At 37.5% G+C, this 26,417-nt stretch overlaps 1 protein-coding gene across 1 annotated transcript in view; it reads left to right on the top strand.

Annotated features, from left to right (window-relative positions):
- The first annotated feature begins 6,083 nt into the window (after window positions 1–6,083).
- Window positions 6,084–26,417, top strand: part of CNTNAP2 (contactin associated protein 2) — a 1,579,711-nt gene continuing 1,559,377 nt past the window's right edge. The window contains exons 1-2 of the mRNA XM_006139900.2: window positions 6,084–6,123; window positions 6,837–6,947. Of these exons, the coding sequence (XP_006139962.1) occupies window positions 6,084–6,123; window positions 6,837–6,947 (151 nt within the window). The remainder of the gene's footprint in view (window positions 6,124–6,836; window positions 6,948–26,417) is intronic.

Raw genomic sequence — 26,417 nt, 5'->3', positions numbered from 1 at the left:
AATGATAGACAAAAGTAGTTATCAAAACCTCATGAGGCAGGGTAAACTGACTCAGAATTAAAGTAGCTTCAGCTTCAAAGTTAGGAATTTTAAACAAGCAGGCCTTTAGGGGACCATTGAATGAGGCCTTCTGTTGTGATTGTGCCTATCACAGTGGCTTGCTTTTTTAATATCTAAATGAGGGTGTTATTTCTAGAATTTCCTGTCCAGAGAGCACTATTTTGTTCTGAAGTCCTGTGCTATTCTTGTCTGTTTTCCTATATTAAACTATATAACCAAAGGCATAATATAAAACATGTTTCAAATGCTATAACTTTAGAAGATACTATTTTATGAAAATTTTCCAAATTTTGTTTTTAGAGATTTTTTTCTATAAGGCAGGTGCGCTCACCAGAGGGAGACAGAGAGACAGAAAGCAAGAAATCACCCCTCAGGGGGATGGCCATGCCACAATCCCTTTTACTCTATTCTCCTCTTGGGGTTTTGGGCATAAAGTAGCTTCAGCTTCAAAGTTAGGAATTTTAAACAAGCAGGCCTTTAGGGGACCATTGAATGAGGCCTTCTGTTGTGATTGTGCCTATCACAGTGGCTTGCTTTTTTAATATCTAAATGAGGGTGTTATTTCTAGAATTTCCTGTCCAGAGAGCACTATTTTGTTCTGAAGTCCTGTGCTATTCTTGTCTGTTTTCCTATATTAAACTATATAACCAAAGGCATAATATAAAACATGTTTCAAATGCTATAACTTTAGAAGATACTATTTTATGAAAATTTTCCAAATTTTGTTTTTAGAGATTTTTTTCTATAAGGCAGGTGCGCTCACCAGAGGGAGACAGAGAGACAGAAAGCAAGAAATCACCCCTCAGGGGGATGGCCATGCCACAATCCCTTTTACTCTATTCTCCTCTTGGGGTTTTGGGCATGCACACACATGTGCCCAGTGTGTTTTAAACCTCCAGGACTCAACCCATAGTCAACCATGTAGTACTCCCAGGCCTTAACCACTATGACACTTGATGGCTCCTCCAACTTTTTTTAAAATCAGAGATACATTTGAACACTGTACTTAAACATCACTCCAATGAGTTCAGACATCCTTTGACTTTCAAACTTATGCCCGTATCACTGGCCAATGGCCATTCTCTCAACCATGTTCTTTTAGGTAAAAGGCAGCAGTCAGTTCATCTCTGTGAATAGTTTCCTCTCTTCCAGCTTGAGAAAGGACAGAAATCTTACAGCTAGTCTGCCTTCCTGATTGACTGAAATTGTATGAAAATAAAACTCAAGGCCCATCTGCTTCTCTAGTTTTCATCCAAGATTCTTTAGAAGGGAAGTGACTGGAGACCAAATATTTGTTGTAGCTGTGTGTGGCTGCAGTTTTGGAAGACAGCCCTGGATGGGAGAAAACAATACTAAATTATTTTAAATGTTGGCTCTCTCTTTTTTCTTTATTATTGTATAAGAATTCTAACTTTCTCCAGGGATTTGCCTGATTTCCTAGTATTTAATGTCTGCAGAATACTGAGTTGCATGTTCTAGCACAATAAACATGCCAACTCTTTAGAATGCATAATGTGTAATAACCATTATTATGGTGGAAATATAAATGGATTGTTCATCATAATAGTCAGTATGGCAATATGTGCATGTGTGGAGTGCCGCTGCAACCATCTCTGGGAAATTTCACACCCATTGTAGCTACAAATGTTGCTTAAGTTGTTCCCTCTTTCTAGAATGTCTTTAACAACTTCTTTCTACTCACCAATAGTCTCTCATTTTTTTTAAGTCTAATTCATTCTTTTGATGTTACCTGACATTATGTGGTTTTTGCCCTGGTGCGAAAGCTGTCATAAGGGAGTACCTGAGTGAGCGTAACTGTGCTCCAGTAAGACTTCAGTTCTAGAACAAGCCCTGGTTTGTGTTGGCCTCTAGATCATACTTTGCTGACTCTTGTATTTGACATTCCTTGGAGTTTTGAGAGCTTGAGAGAAACTTAGCTAAATGTCTTCCTATTACATGTGAGCACCTCTAGGGAAGGGGTTAATGGATAGCTTCAGGGTCACACATTTATGATGGCTCCAGGTCTAACAAGTAACTCATCTGGAATTTTAGGTTACAGCTCTGCATTTTAGATTCATTCATTATGTTTACTATCAGATTATATTGTATTTAACATTGCAGTATACTGTTGGGTATTATTGTCTTGTTTCATGTTTAGTAATGTAAGTTAATCTATTATTGTCACTTATGGGACAATGAGCCATATACATATATATATATACATATACATATATGTGTGTGTGTATATATATATATATACATACATATATATATATTTGTGTGTATATATATACACACATATATATTTAAATTTATGTATATAAAAATATATATATATATATATTTAAATTTTGTCAGCAAATGTGTGTATATCCTAGAAAAAGACAGAGAGAGGGAGAGAGAGAGAGAGAAAGCACGCTCCTATGGGGCATGGTGACACAACAATCCTTTTTCTTTCAGTTCTCCTTCCTTTTGGGATTTTGGGCATGCATGCACAAGTACCCTGTGTGTTTTTAAAGCCACTGAGTCTGGGACTTGAATCATGTAGTTAACCATGAGGGATCCAGCTGCCTTAACCAATAGGCCATGGGCTAGCCCCATATATATAATTTTTAATTTTCATTGTATTGATTTTATTATGTCAGAGGGAATGTGCACTTGAGAGAAAGTATCCTTGGTGGAGTGTGGTCATACTCCAATCCTTTTCTCTCCGTTTGCCATCTTCCGGGCAAGCCCACATGTATACCTGGCCTGATTTTCAAGCTGCCGGGGCCAAGATCTGTACCAGGTTGGCCACGTAGGACACAGCACCCTCTGCACAGAGCCTACTGACCATGCTATCAGGTGAACCTCTATTTATTTTTTAAATTTCCCAATATGATTAGGAGAAAAAAGTCACAGTAAAATCTTAACATATTTGTGATTACTGTCCTGCAGAAAATGTAGTGAATATAAAATTTCTCTTGCTGAATTATATAGTTATAGATTACATTTCTATTTAAGAGAATTTGAGATTTGCAACACTTAAATTCTGGAAATAATTTGAGTCACCTTTTATAAATAACTTTATAAATAACTTATATATAAATTTTCATATGTACTTATCTTTTCTGATTACATTTTTATTCTAATTACTGATATTCTGAATTACATACTATAAATACTTAAATTTTTTAATTTAAAAATTATTTTCAATCAATTTTAAGAAATAGTAAAAAAATTTAAACTTGTCCCAGTAGCAGTGGTGCAAGGGGGAAAGGGCAACTGTGTGATGGCTGAGACCATGGGCAAGTCTGGTTTTGGTTCATGGCTTGACGTAAACAGGCCAAATTCAAAGTTGTGCACCGGTGGTCCTAGCTAATTGGGAGGCTGGGGTGGGTAAACAGAGACATGGTGAGACCCTGACAAAAAAATGCCTCTCTCTCTCACTCTTTCTTTATTTTTCCTCATACTCCCTCCTTCTCATTAAATATAAATAAATAAATATAAGATGATCAATTTTACAAAAGGTTAAATTTTTTTAAATGTAATAAAACTAAGCTTCCTTAGGTTTTATAAATGGTATATTTACATTCTAAATTTAAATTAACTAATGGATCATTTGATTAGTTTTCAAATTCATTGTCATTCATTATTATTGTATATAATCTAGCCCTAAGCTTCAAAAAGTTTATATAAAAGGCAAATTATGAAAAAAAAAAAACTATTTACAGATTTCTAATTATTTTTCCCCCAAAATAAAGTATTATTTTTATTTCATTGGGGAGATTTAGAGTAGAAAACCTTTCTCTCAGCATCATTCTGCCAACTTCTGATGTGGCTCACCTCTTCATTTCCTTCAGATGTTGTTACTCAAATGTTGCCTGAACAGCAAAGAGGCTGCAGTTGACAAGCAACGTAAAACGGCAGTTCCCGCCAGCTCCACCCTTTCCCCAGACTCCCTGCCCACTCTCCATGTTTCTGTTCCTCTACAGCGTTCTTCACCAGCTGATCCTCTGAGTTACCTCTGTGCTGTCAGTATGTATCTTCCCATTAAAACTGTTGCCTCTCCCAGGGAGGGCATTGTTAGTTTCATTTTCCACTGTATTTCCACTGCTGTGCACAGCACAGGTGCTATGCTGTATTTGAATGAATGAAATAAAAATAATTGAATATTAACACATTCTTAATATAATGGGAACAGTAAAAGTAACACTCCAGTTAAATGAAGAATTTATGTAAAAAATTATTAAAAATTTAGGATCAAAAGAATTAGGAAATAGAAAAGTCAAGGCTAAATGTTCATGTTCACATGCAGCTACATGGGAAAGTGAATTTTAACAGACAATACCTTTAGCTTTGTGAACTGACACTTTTTGGACACATTTTCTGATCATCTTTTATTCTTTTATGTTAAACTTTCTAGGAACTATATTCCTGCACATATGCCATATTTCTCAGAGACATTTGCAGTATGACTAAGAAAAATAAGAAATCGAACAGTATTTTATTAGAATGGGCTTGTTCCCTTTAATTTCAGGTGTGTACCTACTTAAGTGATGAAATAATGAATCAACTCATTTTTCCATTATCTTGGGGATTTAACTCCACTTAAGTTAATTTTCCAGGAAACTAATTTATTTCTTCTATTGCTAAAGATTTTTTTTTATTTATAAAAATCAGAGTTAGAAACCACTCTAGGGGACTTCAAATAGGAGGGGACTTCAAACAGTTTGTCAAGACTTAGAGCAGCATTAGAAAGAGGTGCAGTAGTAACTCTGTGAGGCTGACCCACATGAGACATTTTGGGTCCATGTCCAGAGAGGGTACTGAATACACTGGGTATGCATGTGTTCAAGATCTGGGCTTGACTGAGGCTGGGGCTGGATCACAGTGTGAAAGACCTATTAGGGGTGCCCACCTCTCTGTCTCTTCCTCTCTTCCCCTCTGGCTGTCTCACTAATGGAAGAAATTATGTTTAAAATTTAATAAAAAATGAAATTAAAATACCACTTAATTTTGTTGTAAAAGAATGAAATCTATAAATAGTTTTTTTAATAGTGTATTTTCCATGAACCTCTTGAACACCCCAGTATATAGTGCAACTCCTTGTCTTATTGAACAGAGTTCTGAGCACATGAATACATTTGTTGGCAATTTAAGATCACCTCTTTAAAAATTAAGTGTTGTGCCATGTTGTAATTTGAGATTGTACTTCTGGGGTCTTTGAGTCTGTCAGGTTGTTAGTTCTTTTTTTTTTTTTTAATTTGTTCTACAAATGCTTTTGGAGTACATGCCAAAGTGCCAGGCACTGTTAATTCAGATTACCATCGGAGTAGCCATTACGCAAACTCTCAAAAATCTTATTCCCGTACAGATTATGGAGTGGGAGACAAAGTGAACCAAACAATTACATGAGTACACGTATGTCAGGTGGTGCTGGGAAGGAAAATAAAGCAGGAGGTGAATAAAGAGAATGCTGGCAGAGGAATGCTTCTTAGCCAGGTGTCTATAATGGTGAAAGGTGACATTGAGCAGAGACCTGGGAGTGGGGAACCGTGAGCCTCCTAGCATTTGAAATAATAATTGTGAAGGCCAACAGTAGGAGCAGACTTGCTGTTGAAGGAAGTGGAAGTGGGTTCTGGGCTGGACAGTAGTGGACAAGGATGTGAGGTGGCCACCATAGCCTACTGGAGGTCTATAAGCTTGTTTCCAGGTCATCCAGAGCAGAAGCAGTGGTCACGTTAAGTGCCCCAGAAACATTTCCAGTTACATTTTGAAGTGTCTGTCTGGCTGCAGTGTGCAAGACTGGAAGGAGCAAGGGGCAGGGGAAGCTGGAAGATTCTACAGCCTTTACAACAGTGAGCACTGAGGGCTGCTTGGACTAGGTCTGTAGCTATGGAAGAGGTGGTTGGAGTTGGGATATCCAGGATCAGAAGATAGCTTTGATGTAATCTCCCAGAGAAGGAGGGAGACTGGGAGAAGAGATGCAAGCATTGAGTCCCGGGCACTTCAGTATCAGGGGCATTTAGATATTAGGATAAATGAAAAAGACTTATCAAAGGATCAGAGGGCAAGCAACTAGTGAGGGGTAAGGAACATAAACTGAATGGTGGTATAAAAGCCAAATGAAGAAAGTGTTTGAAACAGAATTGAAGGATTGCCTGGTTCCAATGATAGGACCTGATTAAGTTTTCCTATGGTAGTAGTTTTCAAATCCGTGATTATTCTGTGCTCCCCATTAGCGATGCCTGTCTCCTGTCTTCTTTGTTTTACTGTGACAAGAGCACTTAGCACGGGAGTGACCCTCTTACAGGCTTGAAAGGGAGCAGTGTGGTGTCGCTGTCCACAGGCACAGTGGTGAGATCAGACCTCCACCGTGCTAGCAGTTACCATTTCTTAGTCTTCTACCTTTGGTAGGATTCTCCTCAACTTCATTCCTCCAACCTCAATGTTTCTAATCCTTTATCCTGTCATATAAATACCTGAAAATTTCCAGAAGATGCCAGATACCGAGGCTTGTTATGTAAACAACCTCAGTTTTACTTAATGATCTTCACAGGGCAGGTCTGAGTTGAGGTCCTTCAGAATAGAGCCCTTTGTTACAGTTATGTTCAAAAATCTGAATGTTGTTGAAACTTATTTTAATTAGCGTAATAGAGCCTGAATTCCAGTCATGTGCTAAACGTTGTTCTAAAGATTATAAAATTTGCACTGTGCTCAATAATTATTTTAACACACACATACAACTCATTATTTAAAGATCTTCATAGAAACTCTCTGTGTTTTTGTTTTAGAAAAATGTGATGAACCACTCGTGTCTGGACTCCCCCACATGGCCTTTAGCAGCTCTTCATCCATGTCTGGTAGCTATGCACCCGGCTATGCCAAGATAAACAAGCGAGGAGGTAAGGCAAAGTTTTTAAGGTAAATTTTGATTTGTTAGTCAATATGTTAAATAAGGGTATGTTCTATGTTGACCATATTTTAACCTGTATATTATATGTTGTGTGTATGACTATATTTTATGTATATTATCACATAGCAGATACAGGTACCAATAATTATCATTGCCACTTCTGTTATAAATTAAATACCATGAACCTCACATGTAGTCACTATTGGGAATCAGATAGCAAGATTTAGACTAAAGGTGAGATCTGGCACATCAACTAAGAGAAAGTTTGGAATTGCCTATGGTAATAAATTCAAACGATCTAAAGATCTGAACTAAGGAAATCCTTGCTCATCTGAAACTGTCTAGTAAGAAGTGAGAAAGAATTGACTTGGAATGAGTGAACAGTGTATGAAAAAGAGTACTTTGTATTTACTGCTTTTTAAAATTGATATATACACATACTTTCTATTGAAAATGAAGGATGAAAAAAAGTCCTGTTGCAATTTTCCTCTAGTGCCCAGAAATTCTTTGTTATTAAAATTGACTGAAGGGACCAGCAGATGGTATAGTGGTTAAGGTGCTGGGATCCCAAATAGCTGACTGCAGTTTGAGTCCCAGACCTGGCAACTTGAAATTCACACAGAACATGTGTGCATGTGTGCCCAAAATCACGGTAGGAGGAGGGATTGTGAAGTGTTATTTCCCCGGGTGTGATTTCTTATTTCCCCTCTCACTGTATGTCTCTGACTCACTCCTCATTGGCGAGCATACATGCCCTATCTCCAAAACCTTAAAACAAACAAACAAACAAACAAAAAATAACAAAACAAACAAACAAAAAACCTGAGGGGAAAATAGTCAAACATTTGCAACTAAAACCTGAATTTTGAGCTTTTAAAGTCATAATACTCATTAGTAAATAGTAATTTCAAGGTTGACAGGAATTCACAGAGTAAAGGAACATCACTAGGAAAAGAAACATAAAACTCTTCAAAGGAATACTAATACAAATAACAATGAATGGCAATTTTAAAAAGAAAAAAACATAATATTTTGTTGGCTAAATATGAATCAACTGGCAACAACAATAATGTTTTATTAAGAAAAAGCCCAGAATGGTATTTGGCGGAACTTGGAGTAGGAGGGGGAAGAAGTGGTGAATTGTCGGTCAAAGGATAAAAGTTTTATTTGGACAACGTGAATAGGTTCTGGAGGCCCACTGTACAGTATGGCAACTATTGTTAGTAATAATGTATACTAGAAAATTGCTGAGGGAGTAGATCTTTAAGTAGTCTTACTTAAAAAAAATAGCTATGTAATCATCTAAATTGAGTCAGGCTGGCTTATCCTAAATATACACTTGGTTCACCATAGAAAAGTAAGCCCACTATATAAGGTGATAAATATGTTAATTATCATAATTAGTCATTTATCATGAATTAGTCAGTGTTTACATATATCAAAACATCATTTGTATACTATAAGTATATAATTTTTTTATTCATCAGTTATACTATAATAAAGCTAAGGAAAATAGGAAATATTAAATCATAAAACAATCTTACACTACAACCAATTAACGTAATAAAAAAATAAAAGTGAACGAACATGGGAGGAAGAAGGAAGGAAAGAACAAAGGAAGGGGGGGGGAACCATAAAGTTACTAAAAAGTACAGAGCCCACCTGCAGGGATGCAGCAGGACTGTAGCATTCTGCAATGCTGGCAGCCAAATGGAAGGTCAGGGTTTGGTTCCTGGGTCAGCTTGTTCACACTGGGCACATGTGCATATGCCTGTGACATGGGTTGACTGGAAAGACTGCAGAAAACATTGCTTCTTGAGACTGTTGAGGGTATTTTTCTCTCTTTCTCTCTCAAGTAATAAGTAAACATAAAAAAAGAGAAAAGAAAAAAACTCAGTAAAAGCTACAACAATGTACATAGAATAATATATACAGAGATTTACAGAAGTATGAAGAGGCTTTAGTAAATAAAAAGCTTTGGTGAAAGACAAAGATATACAAAGATAGAAGGCTATAAATAGCAAAACTACAGTTTGGATTTAATAGTGGTATCAATTAGGTCATCTTTTCATAACCCAATATTCATCAGGCTGGGTATGACAGAGTTGGTGAGTTACTGTAAGCTATAAATTTTTTTTGCTGAAAACCGTTAAAAGACTGGAAATTTTAATTTATTCATTTTCTGTAAAAAGTCACTGGAAACAGCAAAAGAAACTTGAACATAGACAGAAAAACATGAAACAGGGAACTGTCATATGCAAAGAATAATAATGATACAGACCTGCCCAGTACTATGAAATCTGGAACAAAATATGAAAGAGAAAAGAGAGCACATACCCCGAGATGCCAAGAGGATGCCATATGTGGATACTGAAGAACCTACAGCAACCTTAAGAGAGGAAGCAGATCCAGGGTATTGAGGTGAATGTGGTGGTGTCAAGGGTCCAGCACTTCTGGGAAACAAATGATGCAATCCAGGGACAGTGAGGCGAATGAAGAGTAACGACAAAGACACCATGGGCATGTCGCTGGTACAGAGCGATGAATCCATTTCAATGTAAGAGCATCACTAAACAATCTAGGAACTAGAGTTAGTGATCAGTATGCAAATTCTATAAACAAACATAAGCAGATAATCATATCAAATTATGGGACTTAAATGGATGTGTGCTTTTCTTTCTATAACCTTTTAGAATAAGAGACTACTTCATGCTGAAACTTTATGTACAAATTTACTTTGCCCTTTTTTTTAGGAATTAAATTCTTTTCTGAAGCAGTCATTATTTTGTTGTTCTCATTCAATTCTAGTAAAATTAAATTAATTCATTTTATTTTCAAAGAGTGCAAGATTCCACTTTAAATTATTTAGAAATACTTATCTCTTTATCCTCTCATACATGTAAAATAACTATCTGACTTGAACTTCTAAAATGTTGGGCCAGCAGGTGGCATGGTGGTTGGGGTGCCGAATCACACATGACTGACTGTCTCTTCATTTAACAAACCTGGTGGCTTGAGAAACATGATGGGCACTTGTATGTGCATGCCCAAAATCCAGAGGAAAGGATGGAGGAGAAGGGTGAAAAACTTCTAAAGTGTTAACATCAAAATCCAGAGGAAAGGATGGAGGAGAAGGGCGAAAAACTTCTAAAAAGTTAACACTTTTTTTAAAACCTGAATGGTGGATTTAGAGAATGTTTTTAAATTTTTATAATTATTTATTTTGTAGTTTACAGGATACACATCTATGTCTACACAGATGATGGATGGATAGATGGGTGGATGGATAGATGGATAGATAAATGGAATGTGCTTCCAAAAAAGTTATTTCAAAAGCAAAAATGTGTAAGACAAAAGTTATGATGTCTTAGCTGTTTGACTTGCAGTTTATCTCTCTCTCTTTGGGACTACTGATAAAATTCTTTGTCATGAAGCATCATACTGGGAGAGAAAGCATTGTCTGTCCATAGCTAAAAGCTCATACTTTGGGCCATTTTATCAACATTTGTCACATGGGAAGCTTTGGGTACTTACTTTTTGGCTCCCACAGACCACCTTGCTTCTCAGAGGTATGATGTGTGTAATTACATATTACTGTTTCTCCCCACCCATCCCATACTCCTAAGTGTTTTGGACTGTGAGTCAGCTATCTCTCTCCACTCTTCAGGCTGCTTATTCTGTCTCTGAGTGTTCAAACAAGATGCTCATGTGTAGGACTAGCTTTAAGTCTAGTTGATCACCTCATTGTGGGTCACAGGAGCCAGCATCAGAGGGGAAGGTTATATCCTCACCAAGAAGAATTCAAGGGAAATTTACATAGTTATTTTAATGAACAAAGAATTTTATTGCTCCATAAAGTTCATATGCAAATATTCTTGAGATAGGAGCCATATAGGCTGAAATTCATACTAAGATATATGAGAGAACATCAAAATATTCATATAAAAGTGGAATTAAAGTAAGAGATTATTTTGATACAAAAATTTAAACTAATACATAGTTTTTTCATACTATATATCTTCCATGAACTTTCTGAAGGGTCCTCATAACTGGGTAATAACCTGCATTGATAGAAAATAGATTTCCTTTTTTTAAGAGAGAATTTTGCTATAGGGTATGTGTGCTCAGCAGAGAGACAGAAAGCAAGAAATCATCTCACCAGTGGGGATAGTCACACCACAATTCCTCCCTTCTCTCGAGATTTTGGGCATGAACACACACGCACCTGGCACCACCAGGTATGGAACTCGACTACATGAGAATGCAGTGATATAACCATTATGCCATCTGCTGGTCCCTAGAAATCGATTTTTTAAATTATAGCACATTTACTATTCAAATACAGAAAAGAACAAATTCATTTGAGCTTCATGTTGATAAACATTGGTTTTAAGTTTTACAATTTACTTAAATGATATTCTTCAAATACGTTTTAGAGAGAAAGAATTTATAAATACGTAGAAAAGTAGAATTTAAATGCAGATATACATTCAGATGACAGATTGTCTTACATTTATTAAATTGAGTTTAATTTCTGAGCCCCCACAATCCAAATCCATCTGCTATAACCTTGATATCAGGAACCTGTAACTGACAAAACTGAGGGAAAATATGATGTTTAAGTATAGAAAATTCATGTGTAATGTTATATTTTTTGGAGTCTACTGATTTTAGATTTTTTGTTGTCGTTGCTGTTGTTGGTTGGTTTTGTTCTATTTTTATAGTAATATCTGTGCTCTAGTAAATCTTGGCATTCTTAACTCATCTAGGGTCTCCCCAACTTAACGTCATTCTGAGTCAACAGCAGTTTGAAGTGTTACTCTTCCCTATGTTAGTACAGATATTAAACCTTAGAGAGTTTTGTATGAGGCACCCATTGCCTTATATTCACATAGCATTTTGCAGATTACAAACTCTTTCCTTTGTGTTCTACATGTCCCTAGATGTTCATAACAATCTTGATAGAGTGATAAGTCAAAGACCCAAACCAATTCTCCTGTCAAATTTTCAGAATTTTACTTCATGTGGTTCGTTCGTTTGTTTCTTTTCTTTTCTTTTGGATAGAAATCATCCTCTTTCTGCTAACAGAGTGGCAGCAGTGACCTCAAGGTCTTCTCCCTCCACTAGCTCCAGATATCTTGAGAGATCGCTTGGTCTCCACTGATGCCATCAGAATCTCTCTGTTTCATCTGTTCTGTGATGTAGACTAGAGAAACCATGATAGGCCTCATGTAATCAAAGCAAAAAGAAAGAAAACTGCTGTTGAAGCAGTGGACCCACACAGAAGAGGAGGGATGAAGTTGTTGGCCTCATTCCCAGTCTCCTGCAGGGCCCGTTCCCGTGTGCTACGCCCTTGGCCGCATGCTTGCCGCAGTCTCTGGCATGCACTTCTCTAGTTCTGAACTCACCCCCTTTTGACTGAATTATTGTAATTTGAGTAAGTTTTTCTTCCCACTTACAAAAATAGTCCTGATTAAAACAAAAACAAAGCAGATTTTGTGGGGCCAGCCTTGTAGAGTAGCTATTAAGCCCTGTGCAGAGGAAGCTGGATTGCACATGGTCATCTTGGTTTGAGTCTAAACCCAGCAGTTTGAAATGCTAAGCACATCCACCTAAAATCCTGGGGGGTTGAAAAAACAGGAAAAACAGATTGTGGCAAGACCAGGGACCCCCTTTGGGATTCTCTCTCTTGTGTGTGCACATGTGCCCTCTTGCAAAACAAAACCAAGCAAAATAATTGTTATTGTCCCCATTTATTGTAAATAATAAATACAGAAACTCAAAAATACATGAACAGAGTATTACACTTTAGATTCTGAAGTGTCATAGCAAGGACAGGGACTGGGATGTGAAGTCATTCCTTCTGCTCAAACCCAACTTACCTCATATCTGCTGGTGCTGGAGGGAGTGATTTGAGTGCTGTATTTGAATGGACCCACAGATAGACCCTAAGGTGCAAACTCTAAATGAAGCTACTGGTTTAAATCAAGTTCAATTTATGCTTATATAGCTTGAGAAACCCCATCATGAAATCTCAGCATTTTATGACTGGTTAATATTGAATAATTTTATTTCTTTTTACCTTCCTGCCATTCACTTAGTAGATCCTTCAATGCATGTTGCTCCCTCAGAAATGCTTTCTTTCAGGTTTTCTTCCAAATAATTCTCCCACTTGAAGAAGCTATCATCTTTTCTAGCAAACCAGAGAGCAGAGAGTTGTGGTGTTGTTTTCAAGTAATTTATCCTCTATTTTCTTCAGTAGGAAGAACAGATTGCATTTGTAGGCCACATAATTAATGATTACTTATGGGAGGAATATGTGTATAACAGACATCTGGAAAGACTGCTGGAATAGATCTCTTGATGTCCATACTTGTGTATAAAAGAGAGCTACTGTCTTTACCTTTCTTCCAAAGATGCCACTGAAGTTAATAATTGCCACCAGGCCTTGCTGCTATTTGCTCCAATCATTTTTTACTTCCCGTTGGCCAAGAGGGAACTTGAGTAATTAGCACGTTGCCAACCTTTTCTCTAGGTCACACTTTCATGTATGTGCATGTTGGGCTGCATCTTGCCACCTCCTAAATTGCTCAGCAAACAGTCATACCCACTCTGCCCTTGAGAGAGTTATGGCACAAGTCCTGGAAAACAAAGACTTTCCCCTTCATTCCACGCTCAATTCCTGTCCCTTAGTTACATTTATAAGACTCCACCTTTTCCTCTACTTTCTATTCTTTCCCTTTTCAGCTTCAAATATTCAAAAGATCCATCACAACTAATTAAACCTAGAACTGCAGCTGATGAACTATAAACAGGGAAAGGAAGCACAATGCTTCCATAGGACATCGTCCCTCTTCATGGCAGAAATGTCACCTGCTAGTGCTCTTCTACTGTCTCAAGTTCTGGGTCCCATGCGTAGCCGACTCTTGGCAGCCAGAATCTGCAAGATTATGCGGTATTCTTAGCCTTTATTAGGTAGTTCTTCTCTTCCTATATAGCATTAAATTACTAAATAGACTATAATTCCTAATTGGTAAGCATCTGTCCTGGTTTAGCAGCTTTTGTTCCCCTGTTTTCCCTCCTTCCCTTCTCTAGCCTCTTGCACTTAGAATTTTTCCTAGTCTGCTCCTTTTCCCATTCGCTGATAAGTCATTATTATTTAAGAATGATTTCATTGTTGAGGTGTTACCTCTTTCAGGAGCACTTGGCTTTTGAGAACAAATCCTTGGGACCAGAAACATCCAAAGGACTAATTTTCTAATGTAGCATTTCAGGATATTTGACATTCCTATTCTGTCTGTCTCTACTTCATCTTCAAATTACCTTTGTGAAAACACCTGCTGGTTTTGCCTGCTCTGAGGCAGTGTTGACAGTGGAGAGAGAATGGCTTGTATTCACGCATAACCAGGTTCCGAACTGAATCGACCAAGGATGAGTACGGTATTAGTCAATTATTTAAACTTTCTGCATCTCAGTTTCCTGATTTCTATGGTTACTATATAATTTATCATCCAAACCAGGAACTTTTGACAGTGAAAGAGAGTGCAATTAATAATTTACACCAGGATAAGCCTGGAGATATGGTCCCCCTACTTATATTTTAAAATGGAATCAATTATATAATTTAGTAGAGCTGTTGTGCATGTTAAAGAAAATAATCTATGCAAGGTGTGTTGCATTTAAATATTAGTCTCTTTCCCATCAGTCACTCCTAACTCCTAAAGACAATGCACAAGATAGCAGAATTTTAAAGCAAGGATTGAAAGACATGCACTTGTCACTATAAAGGCAATGTCTACCTAAAAAAGTTATTTCTCTAGTTAGTGTGTTTGCCAATGTGTATGTGTTTTTCTCTATCATCTTCTAAGATAAAATATGACCATAAAATTGAAAGATTAATAAAAATAACATTTTAAGTAATTTTAATGGTGTTTTTACATAATTGAACTATGATGCAAATTAAATGTTTTTCAGACCTTCTCATACCAAAGCTCTTTCACTCAAATAAAAGATATTAGGTCAGTGATTTTTAAATATTATTTTGTTCATATGATCATGACATCCTTTGATTTAGACATTTTAGAATCTGTAGGTCTTATAGACATCAATATTTACTTATTAAATTTATAATTCTAAAAACAAAGTAAAAATATTGGGAACAGCCCGTGGCGTAATGGCTGTCACTGGACTCCCACATAGTCGACCACGTTTCAAGTCTCAACCCAGTGGCTTGAAACTCATGCTAGGTGTGTGTGTATATGTACCCAAGATCCCAAAAGGAGAATGGAGGAGAAAGGATAGTGGTGTGGCCATCCCCCTGGGGGGATGATTTCTTGCTTTCTGTCTCTCTGTCTCTCTCCATCTGATGAGTGCACATGCCCTATAGCAAAAATATCTCTCTCTAAAAAGAAAAAAAAAAGGTAAAAACATTGTTCTGGAGATTAGAGAGAATAAAAGGTATTGCCTTTTTTTTCTCCTCATCCCTGTAAATTTTGACTTTTTAAAAAAAGTGACATTTTAGGTAATTTCTTATAGAAGACTCACAGTCTTCATATTCACCTTTCCAGTTGAAAGAGAACTACCATATAACAGATATTGTAAATTTTACTTTTTTACTTTAATTCTCAAATATAAATAAAAATTCAGAAATATGCCAGCCACATGTGCATATACCCAAGAGCCTAAAGGAAATGAGAGATGGAGGAGAGGGTATTGCAGCATGACTCTTCCCCATGGGAATTGTTTTTTTCTCTTCCTCTTCCTCCATCTCCCTGTCTCTGGAAAGTGCAAACCTTCACACATGTTCAGAGCTTTAAAACATTTCTGTGCACGTATTTGACTCTCAGAATATTTTCTGAGTGAATAAACAAATACATTGAATATTATTTATCGCATGTCTTATTCTACCAGTTTTATACTTCAAATGCTCTTTGCTTCTGTGTAGCAATGATTTGTTCAATCAAGAGTGAGTATTCACTAATATCTTTCTCATTCCAAAAAATTATATCGCAAGTTGTTTAATCACTATTGTAGCCAATTGAGTTCAGACTATAATTGAGAATGCATAACAATAGCAAACACAATTATCATTATTTATAAATAGAAAAAACTAAATCTCATTTTTTTAGAATGAATAGAATATTCAGAACAATGAGAAAGTGCCCCCCTGATATCAATGTTCTCTCAGTGCTTTCAATATTGTAGAACAGGGACTATCAGGATAATGATGCTGAATTTATAAAGCATGCCCCTCTTATGTCAGGATATTTTTTTCATACACATGGCCTTCAATTTGAGTATGCTTTTGGGTCCCAAAACACATTGTATCAATCCTTATCCCTGGTCTGGCCCGTAAGGAATACTTTCTGTACCTCAGTTACAGCAGCGTAGGCTACCAGAAGAAATGAAGGCCAGGAATTGTTGGGGAAGCTCACATTAGCTGGTCAGAGGATGGCACTAAACAGGACCCATTCATTAGATAAGGTTCGAGCACCAATAACTGCACATGTGGCCCAACCTTTGTGGCACAGTCAGTAGCATACAGGACTGTGGAGCTGGAAGCCACATGCTGACTGTGGTTCAGGTCCCCATCCTGGTAGGCCTGAAAATATTCTGAATATGTGTGTGCTTGTCTAGGATCTTGGCAGACTGGAAGAAAAGAGGTAGTACTGAGCCATGTGGAAAGTGCTTCTCTCTGTCATGTGTATATACACTCTATCATGAATAATAATTTAAAAAAAAAGTAAAAACTGTGCATGTGAAAAATAAATCTCAGACCCTAAAATTTTAATTCCTTTTACCAAATGAGTGACTCCATTCTTCAATATCTACTCTCCTATGATTAGAGAAAGATCCATGCTTTTGGAACTATTTGCTCCTTTATTTTATTTATCAAGAGGAAAAAAAAATCATACTAAATTATTTCCAAGAGAATTGAGAGGATTTAATCGAATAATGGCTGTATTAACAACCTGACTAGGTCATACTTGTTAGAATGAATAGATCCTTGTCTTAATACTCTTAGTAAATTAATGACTTTTTCACACATTTTTCTATTATAAGAATTTTTTAAAAAATATATAATTGCTTTCTCTTTTATAATCATGCTTTCCAAAACTAATTCTAAAAATATTGTCACTAATAACTATTCAAGGCAGTCCAGCCTTGAATTTGTTCGCTGCCTTTTCAATACTCAGAAAATGAGCAATCAACAGTGTTTATTCATCCTGGTGCTTAAAACTTAGATATATGTTTGACGAGAATACTGCTAACCATAAACCGTGACATTTAAGACAGCCTACTTTTATTGTAGTTGTCTCTTTAACATTAAAATGTAAACACAAAATGTAGAAAGCTTTATTCCCCAGGTTTTTACCCAAAGGTCACCATTCTTTTACATCCCTTAACCATTTTTATTTTCTTCACAATGTAAAGAATTCACGTTGTATGATTCTATTTTGCTTTGCTTTTATTCACAGCAGTGTCTGGAATTTACTTCCTTATCTGTTTTCTTTAAAATTGATGGGCAGTGTCATTTATTTGGGGTGGAAGATCCTTCTCTGAATGTTGTCTCTGAATCCCACCTTACCAGACATATGCAGTCAGAAAGACGGTTCTACTCGTGGGTGAATTATTTTGTATTAGTTTTGTGCCTTAGCGCAAGTATGGACAATAACATTACATAATTGAGTATGTTTTGTTATTTCCTTTCATCAGTTCCCGATATATATGTGTGTTCACTCTGATGTGTATATATATATATATACACACACTGATACACACACACACATATACACATACACACATGTGCATCTATTTGAATGGATGATTAATTGGGTTTGATATATTACTTTAGTTTTTGTCTTCAGCCCTTGGCTTAGAACACAAGATCAGCATCAGCCTTATGGGACCTACTATTAAGGTGACGAAAAGTACTGTTGACTGCCCTACTCTTCCTCCCTCAGTATTGTAGAAAGTAAAACTTAAATCCACATTCATCTGCTGTCTATCTGCTACCATGGTATTAAGAGAACCATAAGTAATTGCTAGAGACTTTTCTTTTTACACTTGATAAGGCCATGCATTCCCACTGGGCCAAACTGGCTTCTCAGGAGGATAGTAATTAAACTTAGTCTATCAGGAGGGAGACATAGATGAACCAGAAACAATGACCTTTCCTTTATTGTGGAAGTACTGGCGGTCCCGAACAAGTCCAAGAAAACACTTTGATAAAACAGATGTCACCCCTGCCCCTACTCATGTATACTCCCAATGCTTCCATGCACCATATACCCAGGCTATATTAAATTAGAAGAAGTTGCCACTGGTCTCTAGGTTTTTTCCTCTTTTGCTAGAAGGCAGGTTCACTCACTGGAAAGACAGAGAGAGACCATACCCAACAGGGTTTGGTCATACAACAATCTCTTCTCTATTTCTCATCCTGTCAGGATTTGGGGCACCCTACACTGCACATCACCCTACATGGTTTTCAATCTACTGGGGACAACATTCAAACCATGGTCAGCTCTGTGGATCTGGCCCCTTTACTACTAGGCTATAGGGCTGGCCCTGTCTCCAGATTTTTTCTTAGATAAACCATCATTATATACAATGCCAACATATTGAAGCTTCTCTGTCCTTCAGTAGTGAATTCAGCAATCACCTTCCAAAAATCATCACTGATGGCCAGATGAGGTATCTTCACCTGGTTGTTTCAAAGTATTCCATGGTTTTGTTTCTCTCAGAACTTATTATAAAGTATCATATAATAGGTTTATTTGTCTGACCCAATGCAATAGGGAGCGTGTCAGCAGAAGACAAGTCCTCTGATTCATGTATCCCTGACATCAAGGATGACGCCAGGAACAGAGATGGCACAGACCTGAAATAAACACTTGCATGTACAGGTGCTCTCATGTGATCTTTACAAGAACCCTAGAAAGAAATCGAGAAGTCACAAAACTCAATGTTATGAATAGAAAACTGAGATTCAAGAAAGTTTAGATTCTCGCCTGAGGTTGTAGCAAACAGAAACCAGATTTAAGCATTTGAAACGAAGTCATCTGACATCAAAATCACTCTATTCTGTTCTCCACATGGCTCCCTGCCTATGCGAAGCTTTTTCTTTACAAAAAGAATGGATAATATATTTGAGTTGGTTATAGGGCATAGCTAAAATTTTCCCACTGGTGTTTTAGAAAGCCAAAAGATGTATTCGTCTTTTAATTCTGAAAAGCATATACTGACTTGACTTTCGTGCAAAATGTCATTGTGATTTCTTTGTATGATTTTTTATTTTTTGGAGAGATTTTCACTGTAGGGTGCGTGCGCTCGCCAGACAGACAGAGACATAGAGACAGTAAGCGAGAAATCACCCCCCAGGGGGGGATGGTCATGCCGCAATCCCTTCTCCTCCATTCTCTTCTCGGGATCCTGGGCACGCACGCACACGCGCCCGGCGTGAGTTTTAAGTCACCGGGTCCGGGACACGAACCACGGTCGACTACGTGGGAGTCCAGCGACATAGCCATTACACTAACTGCTGGTTCCCTCTTTGTATGATTTTTATCCTTGTCATAAACAGTCACAAATTTAAAAATACTATTTTGCATATTTACATATAATAGTGAATTTTTTTGCTTTTATTTATTTTTTACACTAAAGGCCTTGCTGAAATCTAGAGTCCTTCAGTCTTAATTCTAAATTCATATGATGTAAAATGATAAGCAAAGAAGACACAACTGCACTTGAAATATTATATACGTAAGAACAGCAAAGATTGGGACAGAACAATGAGACCAGAATTTTGTCTCCAAGAACAGAATTGAAATAAGAAGAAAATCTACTTAGGTGCAGCACCAATATGGTAGAATCTGAAAGAAGTGACATTTTTGTAAAGTCACTGACACTCTTAATATTCAAAACACACATGGAGAAAAAGCAGTAAGTCAGTGCAAAATAAAAGGAAATGAATAACAGGAATAAAACTCAACCACGAAATAGGAAGTGTCTGAGATCTGCTAGATATGCCATAAACGGGATGTATGTTTGGTGCAAGACGGGAATAATCTGGCATGAATAACAGCAACACCGCACTGCGTGATCGTTACCCGTCACTGAATGCCTTCTTCCATTCCAAATAATGGAGTCGGCATTCTGGCATTTTACCTTCCATTTTGTTATTGTTTAGCAGAATGCCTCTACTTTCTGAGAAACTGTAGAGACTCCCAAGGGAAATGATTGTCTTTATTTATTTTTCTCTAGACTTCTTTATATCAGATATTGGATAAAATAAAGAACAATTGACCACTTTTTTTAAAGTTGTTTATTTATTTTGAGGGGGAGAGTGAGAGACAGGTGCCTCTGACAGGGTCTTGCCAAGCTGTGATCCTTCCCCAGCCTCCTAGTCAGTCAGGTTCGTAGGTGTGTGTAGGTATCCCCAGCATGTTTGGGTCAACCTGGGATCGGAACCTCGGCCTCTCATGTGGCTCCAGTGCACCCTGTGGCATGCTGCCACCTGAATCACTATAGCTGGGACTGGCCAGTAAAATGTAAGACTTACTCATTGATCATAGAAAACAGTTTTTTAATAAAAAATTTAGAGAAATTCAAATGCATTTGGTTTTTCAATTAAACGTGTATTTTATTTTCTACAGTAAAAAAGAGAAATATCAAACTAAATATATGTATTTTGAATGACAAGCAGTGTTTATTGGTTTGATACCCAAAGGAATAGCACTGACTGGCATCAGGCATGAGGACAAGAGAGGCTGTGTCACTTGTAACCAGCCTAAGCTCCTCCCCAGGTCTGAGTTTCAGGCTCAAACAGCAGCCAAACTGACTGGGGAGGAAACACTCAAGCAGCCCATTTTAGGGATGTTCCCTAGATATGTCCAAATGAGCCAGTTCTGGCAAAAATACTGTCTCATCTTTGCAATCTGTTAGTGATTTATTTATTTATTTTTCCTTTATTTATTTATTTATTTTTTTGGAGAGGTTTTTGCTATAGGGCACATGCGCTCACGAGACAGACAGAGACAGAAAGCAGAAATCACCCCCCAGGGGGGATGGCCACCCTGCAATCCCTTCTCCTCCATTCTCCTTTTGGGATCTTGGGCACGCACACACACACACCTGGCGTGAGTTTTAAACCACCGGGTCCGGGATGGGAACCGTGGTCGACTACATGGGAGTCCAGTGACAAAAACAGTTTTTTAATAAAAAATTTAGAGAAATTCAAATGCATTTGGTTTTTCAATTAAACGTGTATTTTATTTTCTACAGTAAAAAAGAGAAATATCAAACTAAATATATGTATTTGAATGACAAGCAGTGTTTATTGGTTTGATACCCAAAGGAATAGCACTGACTGGCATCAGGCATGAGGACAAGAGAGGCTGTGTCACTTGTAACCAGCCTAAGCTCCTCCCCAGGTCTGAGTTTCAGGCTCAAACAGCAGCCAAACTGACTGGGGAGGAAACACTCAAGCAGCCCATTTTAGGGATGTTCCCTAGATATGTCCAAATGAGCCAGTTCTGGCAAAAATACTGTCTCATCTTTGCAATCTGTTAGTGATTTATTTATTTATTTTTCCTTTATTTATTTATTTATTTTTTTGGAGAGGTTTTTGCTATAGGGCACATGCGCTCACGAGACAGACAGAGACAGAAAGCAGAAATCACCCCCCAGGGGGGATGGCCACCCTGCAATCCCTTCTCCTCCATTCTCCTTTTGGGATCTTGGGCACGCACACACACACACCTGGCGTGAGTTTTAAGCCACCGGGTCCGGGATGGGAACCGTGGTCGACTACATGGGAGTCCAGTGACATAGCCATTACGCTAACTGCTGGTCCCTCTGTTAGTGATTTCTATCCATGAGTCTAGAGATAGGTTCAGGGGCCTCAGTCTTTAGTCTGCATTTTGTGGTTTCTTTTGAGGAGGATGAGCAGAGAGACCCAGAGATGCCAGCCAGGACTCCTTGCTCCCTACTAGCAGTCCTTTCCTGAGTGAGAGGACCCAGAGCAGTGAAGGCAGCTGTCAAGGGACGAGGCAGAGAGAATGCTGGTGTTTTGTTTTTGTTTCATATTAGTTTATTGTAAGCTCTTTGAAATTTTTCTTCCTACTGATATGACATACATTTGAAAATAGTTCTCTTTGGCAATTGATCAATAATATGGCAAGGATTCACCAAGGAATGAAAAAACAGATGAGATGTTTTGTTAACAGCCTGAAACATGTTAATCAGCATCTGGAATGCCAACAATTTAAATTCAAATAGATTTCTCACTGAGACTAAAATCTAAAACCCTAAGATTCCATTTTTTGTTTATTAGATTAATCTAGATTTAAGTTTCCCTTGTTCTCAACTCATGGGAGTCTTTCTCTACCATTTTTTTCTCTTTGTTTGGCTGGCTTAGCTGGAATAGAAAAAGGTGAGATTGATTCCTTCAGAAGCACCAAAGTGTTATCAGTGCTACTTCATACTCAACAGTGGGAATAACAGAAGGCAGAAATGGGGAAATAAAAATCCTTTGCTGAATGAGAATTCCACATCTCACTGCAGTATGGAATAGTACAGTTATTCATATTTCAGGCACCTCAATTAGACATTCATTATTCATAAACACTTATATAACTGAGTTATTCAGGCTGGGAGAGAACATTAGCAATCTTTCTTTTTCTTTATTACTGAAACATCTTGTGTCTAAAAGTAGGAACAACAACTAAAAAAAGTTAAAAAACCTTGCCTGCCTCATGAAAATTGAAACTTTACATTACATTCAAGGTGAACTAGACTGACGTAGGGCATTTGTCTGTGTCTTATCAAAGAAGCCAATGTCAACAGATGCACAGGGCCAGTTTTCTGAGTGGCAACATGCACTGCGTCGCTCCCTTTTGCATGGTTGTCTCAAACAATTCTAAGTCAAGACACTGCATGGTTGTCTCAAATAGTTCTAACGTCAAGACCTGGAAAGGCCTAGTAGAAAAGACTGTCCAAGTAGGACTTGAAATGTTGCTCAGATTAGAGGGAGAGAAAGCCTAGTCATTCAATAAACGTACATGGAGCCGAGTATGTACCACCGCTAAAATCTCTTTTGCATGTACAATTAGAATATCTGAAGAGCTGACAAGGGAACTTTGTAGAAACTCTGAAATAAGGTCATCATTATGAGAGAGGCATTTGCCTGTAGCACCTTGGTGCCCCAAACTTGAGGAAGGTTCATGTGGCATGTAACTATTAATGAGAAGGGGATAGGTACTTGTCTTACTTGATGAAGAGAATTATTAATTTTGGGAGGGGGCATAAATCATTTAGCAAGTATGTATTTACTGTCTACTTTGTGCCCAGCACACATTATAGTCCATGTTAGCATTGTCCAATAAAATATACGGTAAGCTATAGATACATATAATTTCAAATTATTCAATACCTTATAAAAGAGATAAAAATAAGCAAAATACATTTTAGTTTTTTTTAACCTAATATATAAAAATATTGTTCGGCGCATGTTTGTGCGCGCCCAAGATCCTGAGAGGAGAGTGGGAGAGAAGGGATCACAGCCAGCATGGCCATCCCCCTCTGAGGCGGGGGGGTGATTTCTCACTTTCTGTCTCTGGCGAGCGCACATGATCTATAACAAAAACTTCACCAAAAAAAAAAAAGGGACCAGCAGTTGGCATAATATATCAACATATTGTCATTTCAATATGTAGCCAATATAGAAAGTATCAATTTAATGTTTAGCATTTCTCATACTAAATTTCAAAAATTTGGTGTGTTTTTTTTCTTTCTTTTTTTTTTTTTTTGAGGTTTTTGCTATAGGGTGTGTGCTCTTGCCAGACAGACAGAGACAGAGAGCTAGAAAGCGAGAAATCACCCCCTAGAGGGGATGGTCACACTGCAGTCCCTTCTCCTCCATTCTCCTCTCGGGATCTTGGGCACGCACGCACACACGCCCAGTCTGAGTTTAAGCCACCGGGTCCAGGACTTGAACTGTGGTCAACTATGTGGGAGTCCAGCGACATAGCCATTATGCTAACTGCTGGTCCCAAAATTTGGTGTGTATTTTATATGGATAGCACATCTCCATTTAGAAGCTAAATTTCCATCAAAAACATATAAAATATATGTTTCAGAATATTTATAGATAGAAAAAGAGACTCTAGACTCCCATAGAAAAATTGCTCCCCAAATACTTAAAATACTCTCCAATAACTGAATTTATTATTTGTTTTAAAAGAAATAAAATATTGGGTTATCAGAAAAGTCATGATGTATTTTTTGTTTTTTTCTTCTATGCAAAAATGCATCACGACTTTTCAGACAACCTAATAGTTTAAAGTATTTACACTAAATCAAGAACTAGGCAGCAGATGGCATAATGATTACATCACTGGATTTCTACATGGCTGACTGCAGTTTGAGTCCAGACCCAGTGGCTTCAAACTCAGGCCAGGCATGCGTGCATGGGTACCCAAGATCCCAGGAGGAGACTGGAGGAGAAGGGATTGCAGCATGGCCATCCCCCCGGGGGTGTGATTTCTGTCTTTCTGCCTCTCTGTCTCTCCAAAGAGCTCATGTGCAAAAATCTCTCACAAAGAAAGAAAGAAAGAACTTAATTCCTCAGCTTCCAGACATGTGGTGGTGTCTCTAGCCACATGCAGAGTGCTCAGTGGCTGCTGGAATTGGTCAGCCTATGTCCATGTGAGTGGTGATTCTGGGAATTTACAGTGCTTAAGCGCAAGTCTAGCATCAGTCTTTAATGGAGAATGAGAATTCCATTATAGCCAGATGGTGCCAAAATAGCTGCTGGTGTTGGGGAGAAGGAGCTATGATTCTTCATTTTGTGTAGCTGAAGGCAACTCTTCTGATGGGATCAGCATGACTCATAGTGCTAGACTGGATAGACTTTTCCTGAGCTTCCCCTTAGCAGTAGAAACTGGGATCGAATACTTTGGCAGAGCATAAACCCTATGTAGAGGTGATTTTACATTCACATATCTGGGCATTATGTGTAACTTCTTGTTTTGTACCACAGTAAAAAGGTCTGTCCCAATCATTGCATATGCATAATTTCTATTAAATTTACAGGGATTGATGATTAAAAGGTGACAGGAGGACATTATTTAATGATTACAGGAGAATGCATTCTTTCGCAAGGATAATGTACCTCATTAAAAATAAAAATCTTTCAATTATTTCTCTACTGAAAAGCATCAGCGTTATAAATAACATGACCCTTGAGGACATCAGTTGTGATTTAATGTCCCAAAACTGGACCTTAAAGAATCAATAGTGAGAGAGTAGAAGATTTTGGAGAGGTAGAAACTGATAGAAAAATAATTTTTCTAAATGTCAGTTATATGTATTGGAGCCAGGAATAAAACTGAGGTCTACCCAACTTGATATTTTTCCACAGTGAGATGCTATCTACAATATGGAATGCCATGATAATCCATAGGTACCATGATGTATTATATCAATTATTCATCCAGGAAAAAATAAAGTACATCAAAGAAGCAAAAATCTATTCCAAATATCATTTCCACATGCATAAAACAAAAAGGGATTTGATCTTTGAAAATACTTATTTGACAAATTTAATGGTGTGCTTTTTTAAAACTGTATCAATTATGTAATGTCTTATATATTCATCAGGCTCTTCTCTAAAATGCAGCAACTCTGAACATGACCTCCAGCCTTATATGCTATATGCAGAGTAGTCAGAGAAAGTAGAAAGCAAGGACATTCATTGCCTTTGAGGAGTTTTCAGTGAAAATTTTAAAGAAAAAATGCTAATCACTGGCACAATGTAAGTATATGAATATAACTTTTAGATTTCCCTAAAATCTAAATGTTGATTATAAAACATACATTCTCATGATAAAGTACATTATCTTATATCAGTAACTTATTGAGGAATTAAAATATAATTAATAAATATTGAAAAATGATGTACAATTATACCGATGATTTTTCGTGACAATTTTAAATAGTTTTATTTAAGACATTGCATTTCTACTTACAATACAGTGCTTATAAAAATTTTTCCCTGTGCACATGTTCCATGTTCAAGTATTGAGAATGCCTAGTAATTTATTAAAGCAGCTGAACTTTTTTTTTTTTGGAGAGATTTTCACTGTAGGGCGCATGCGCTCGCCAGACAGACAGAGAGAGACATAGAGACAGAAAGCGAGAAATCACCCCCCAGGGGGGATGGTCACGCCGCAATCCCTTCTCCTCCATTCTCCTCTCGGGATCGTGGGCACGCACGCACACGCGCCTGGCGTGAGTTTTAAGCCACCGGGTCTGGGACACGAACCGCGGTCGACTACGTGGGAGTCCAGCGACATAGCCATTACGCTAACTGCTGGTTCCCAAAGCAGCTGAACTTTAAAACTGCTACAGAATTCACTACAAATTGGGGTCCTTCAATGTTTTACTGCATGGAACAATG

The sequence above is a fragment of the Tupaia chinensis genome, unplaced genomic scaffold, assembly GCF_000334495.1.
Source record: "Tupaia chinensis unplaced genomic scaffold, TupChi_1.0 Scaffold000010_1, whole genome shotgun sequence".
Lineage (NCBI taxonomy): Eukaryota > Metazoa > Chordata > Mammalia > Scandentia > Tupaiidae > Tupaia > Tupaia belangeri.
The sequence above is the reverse complement of the archived record's forward strand: the minus strand, read 5'-3'. Positions and strand labels throughout refer to the sequence as shown.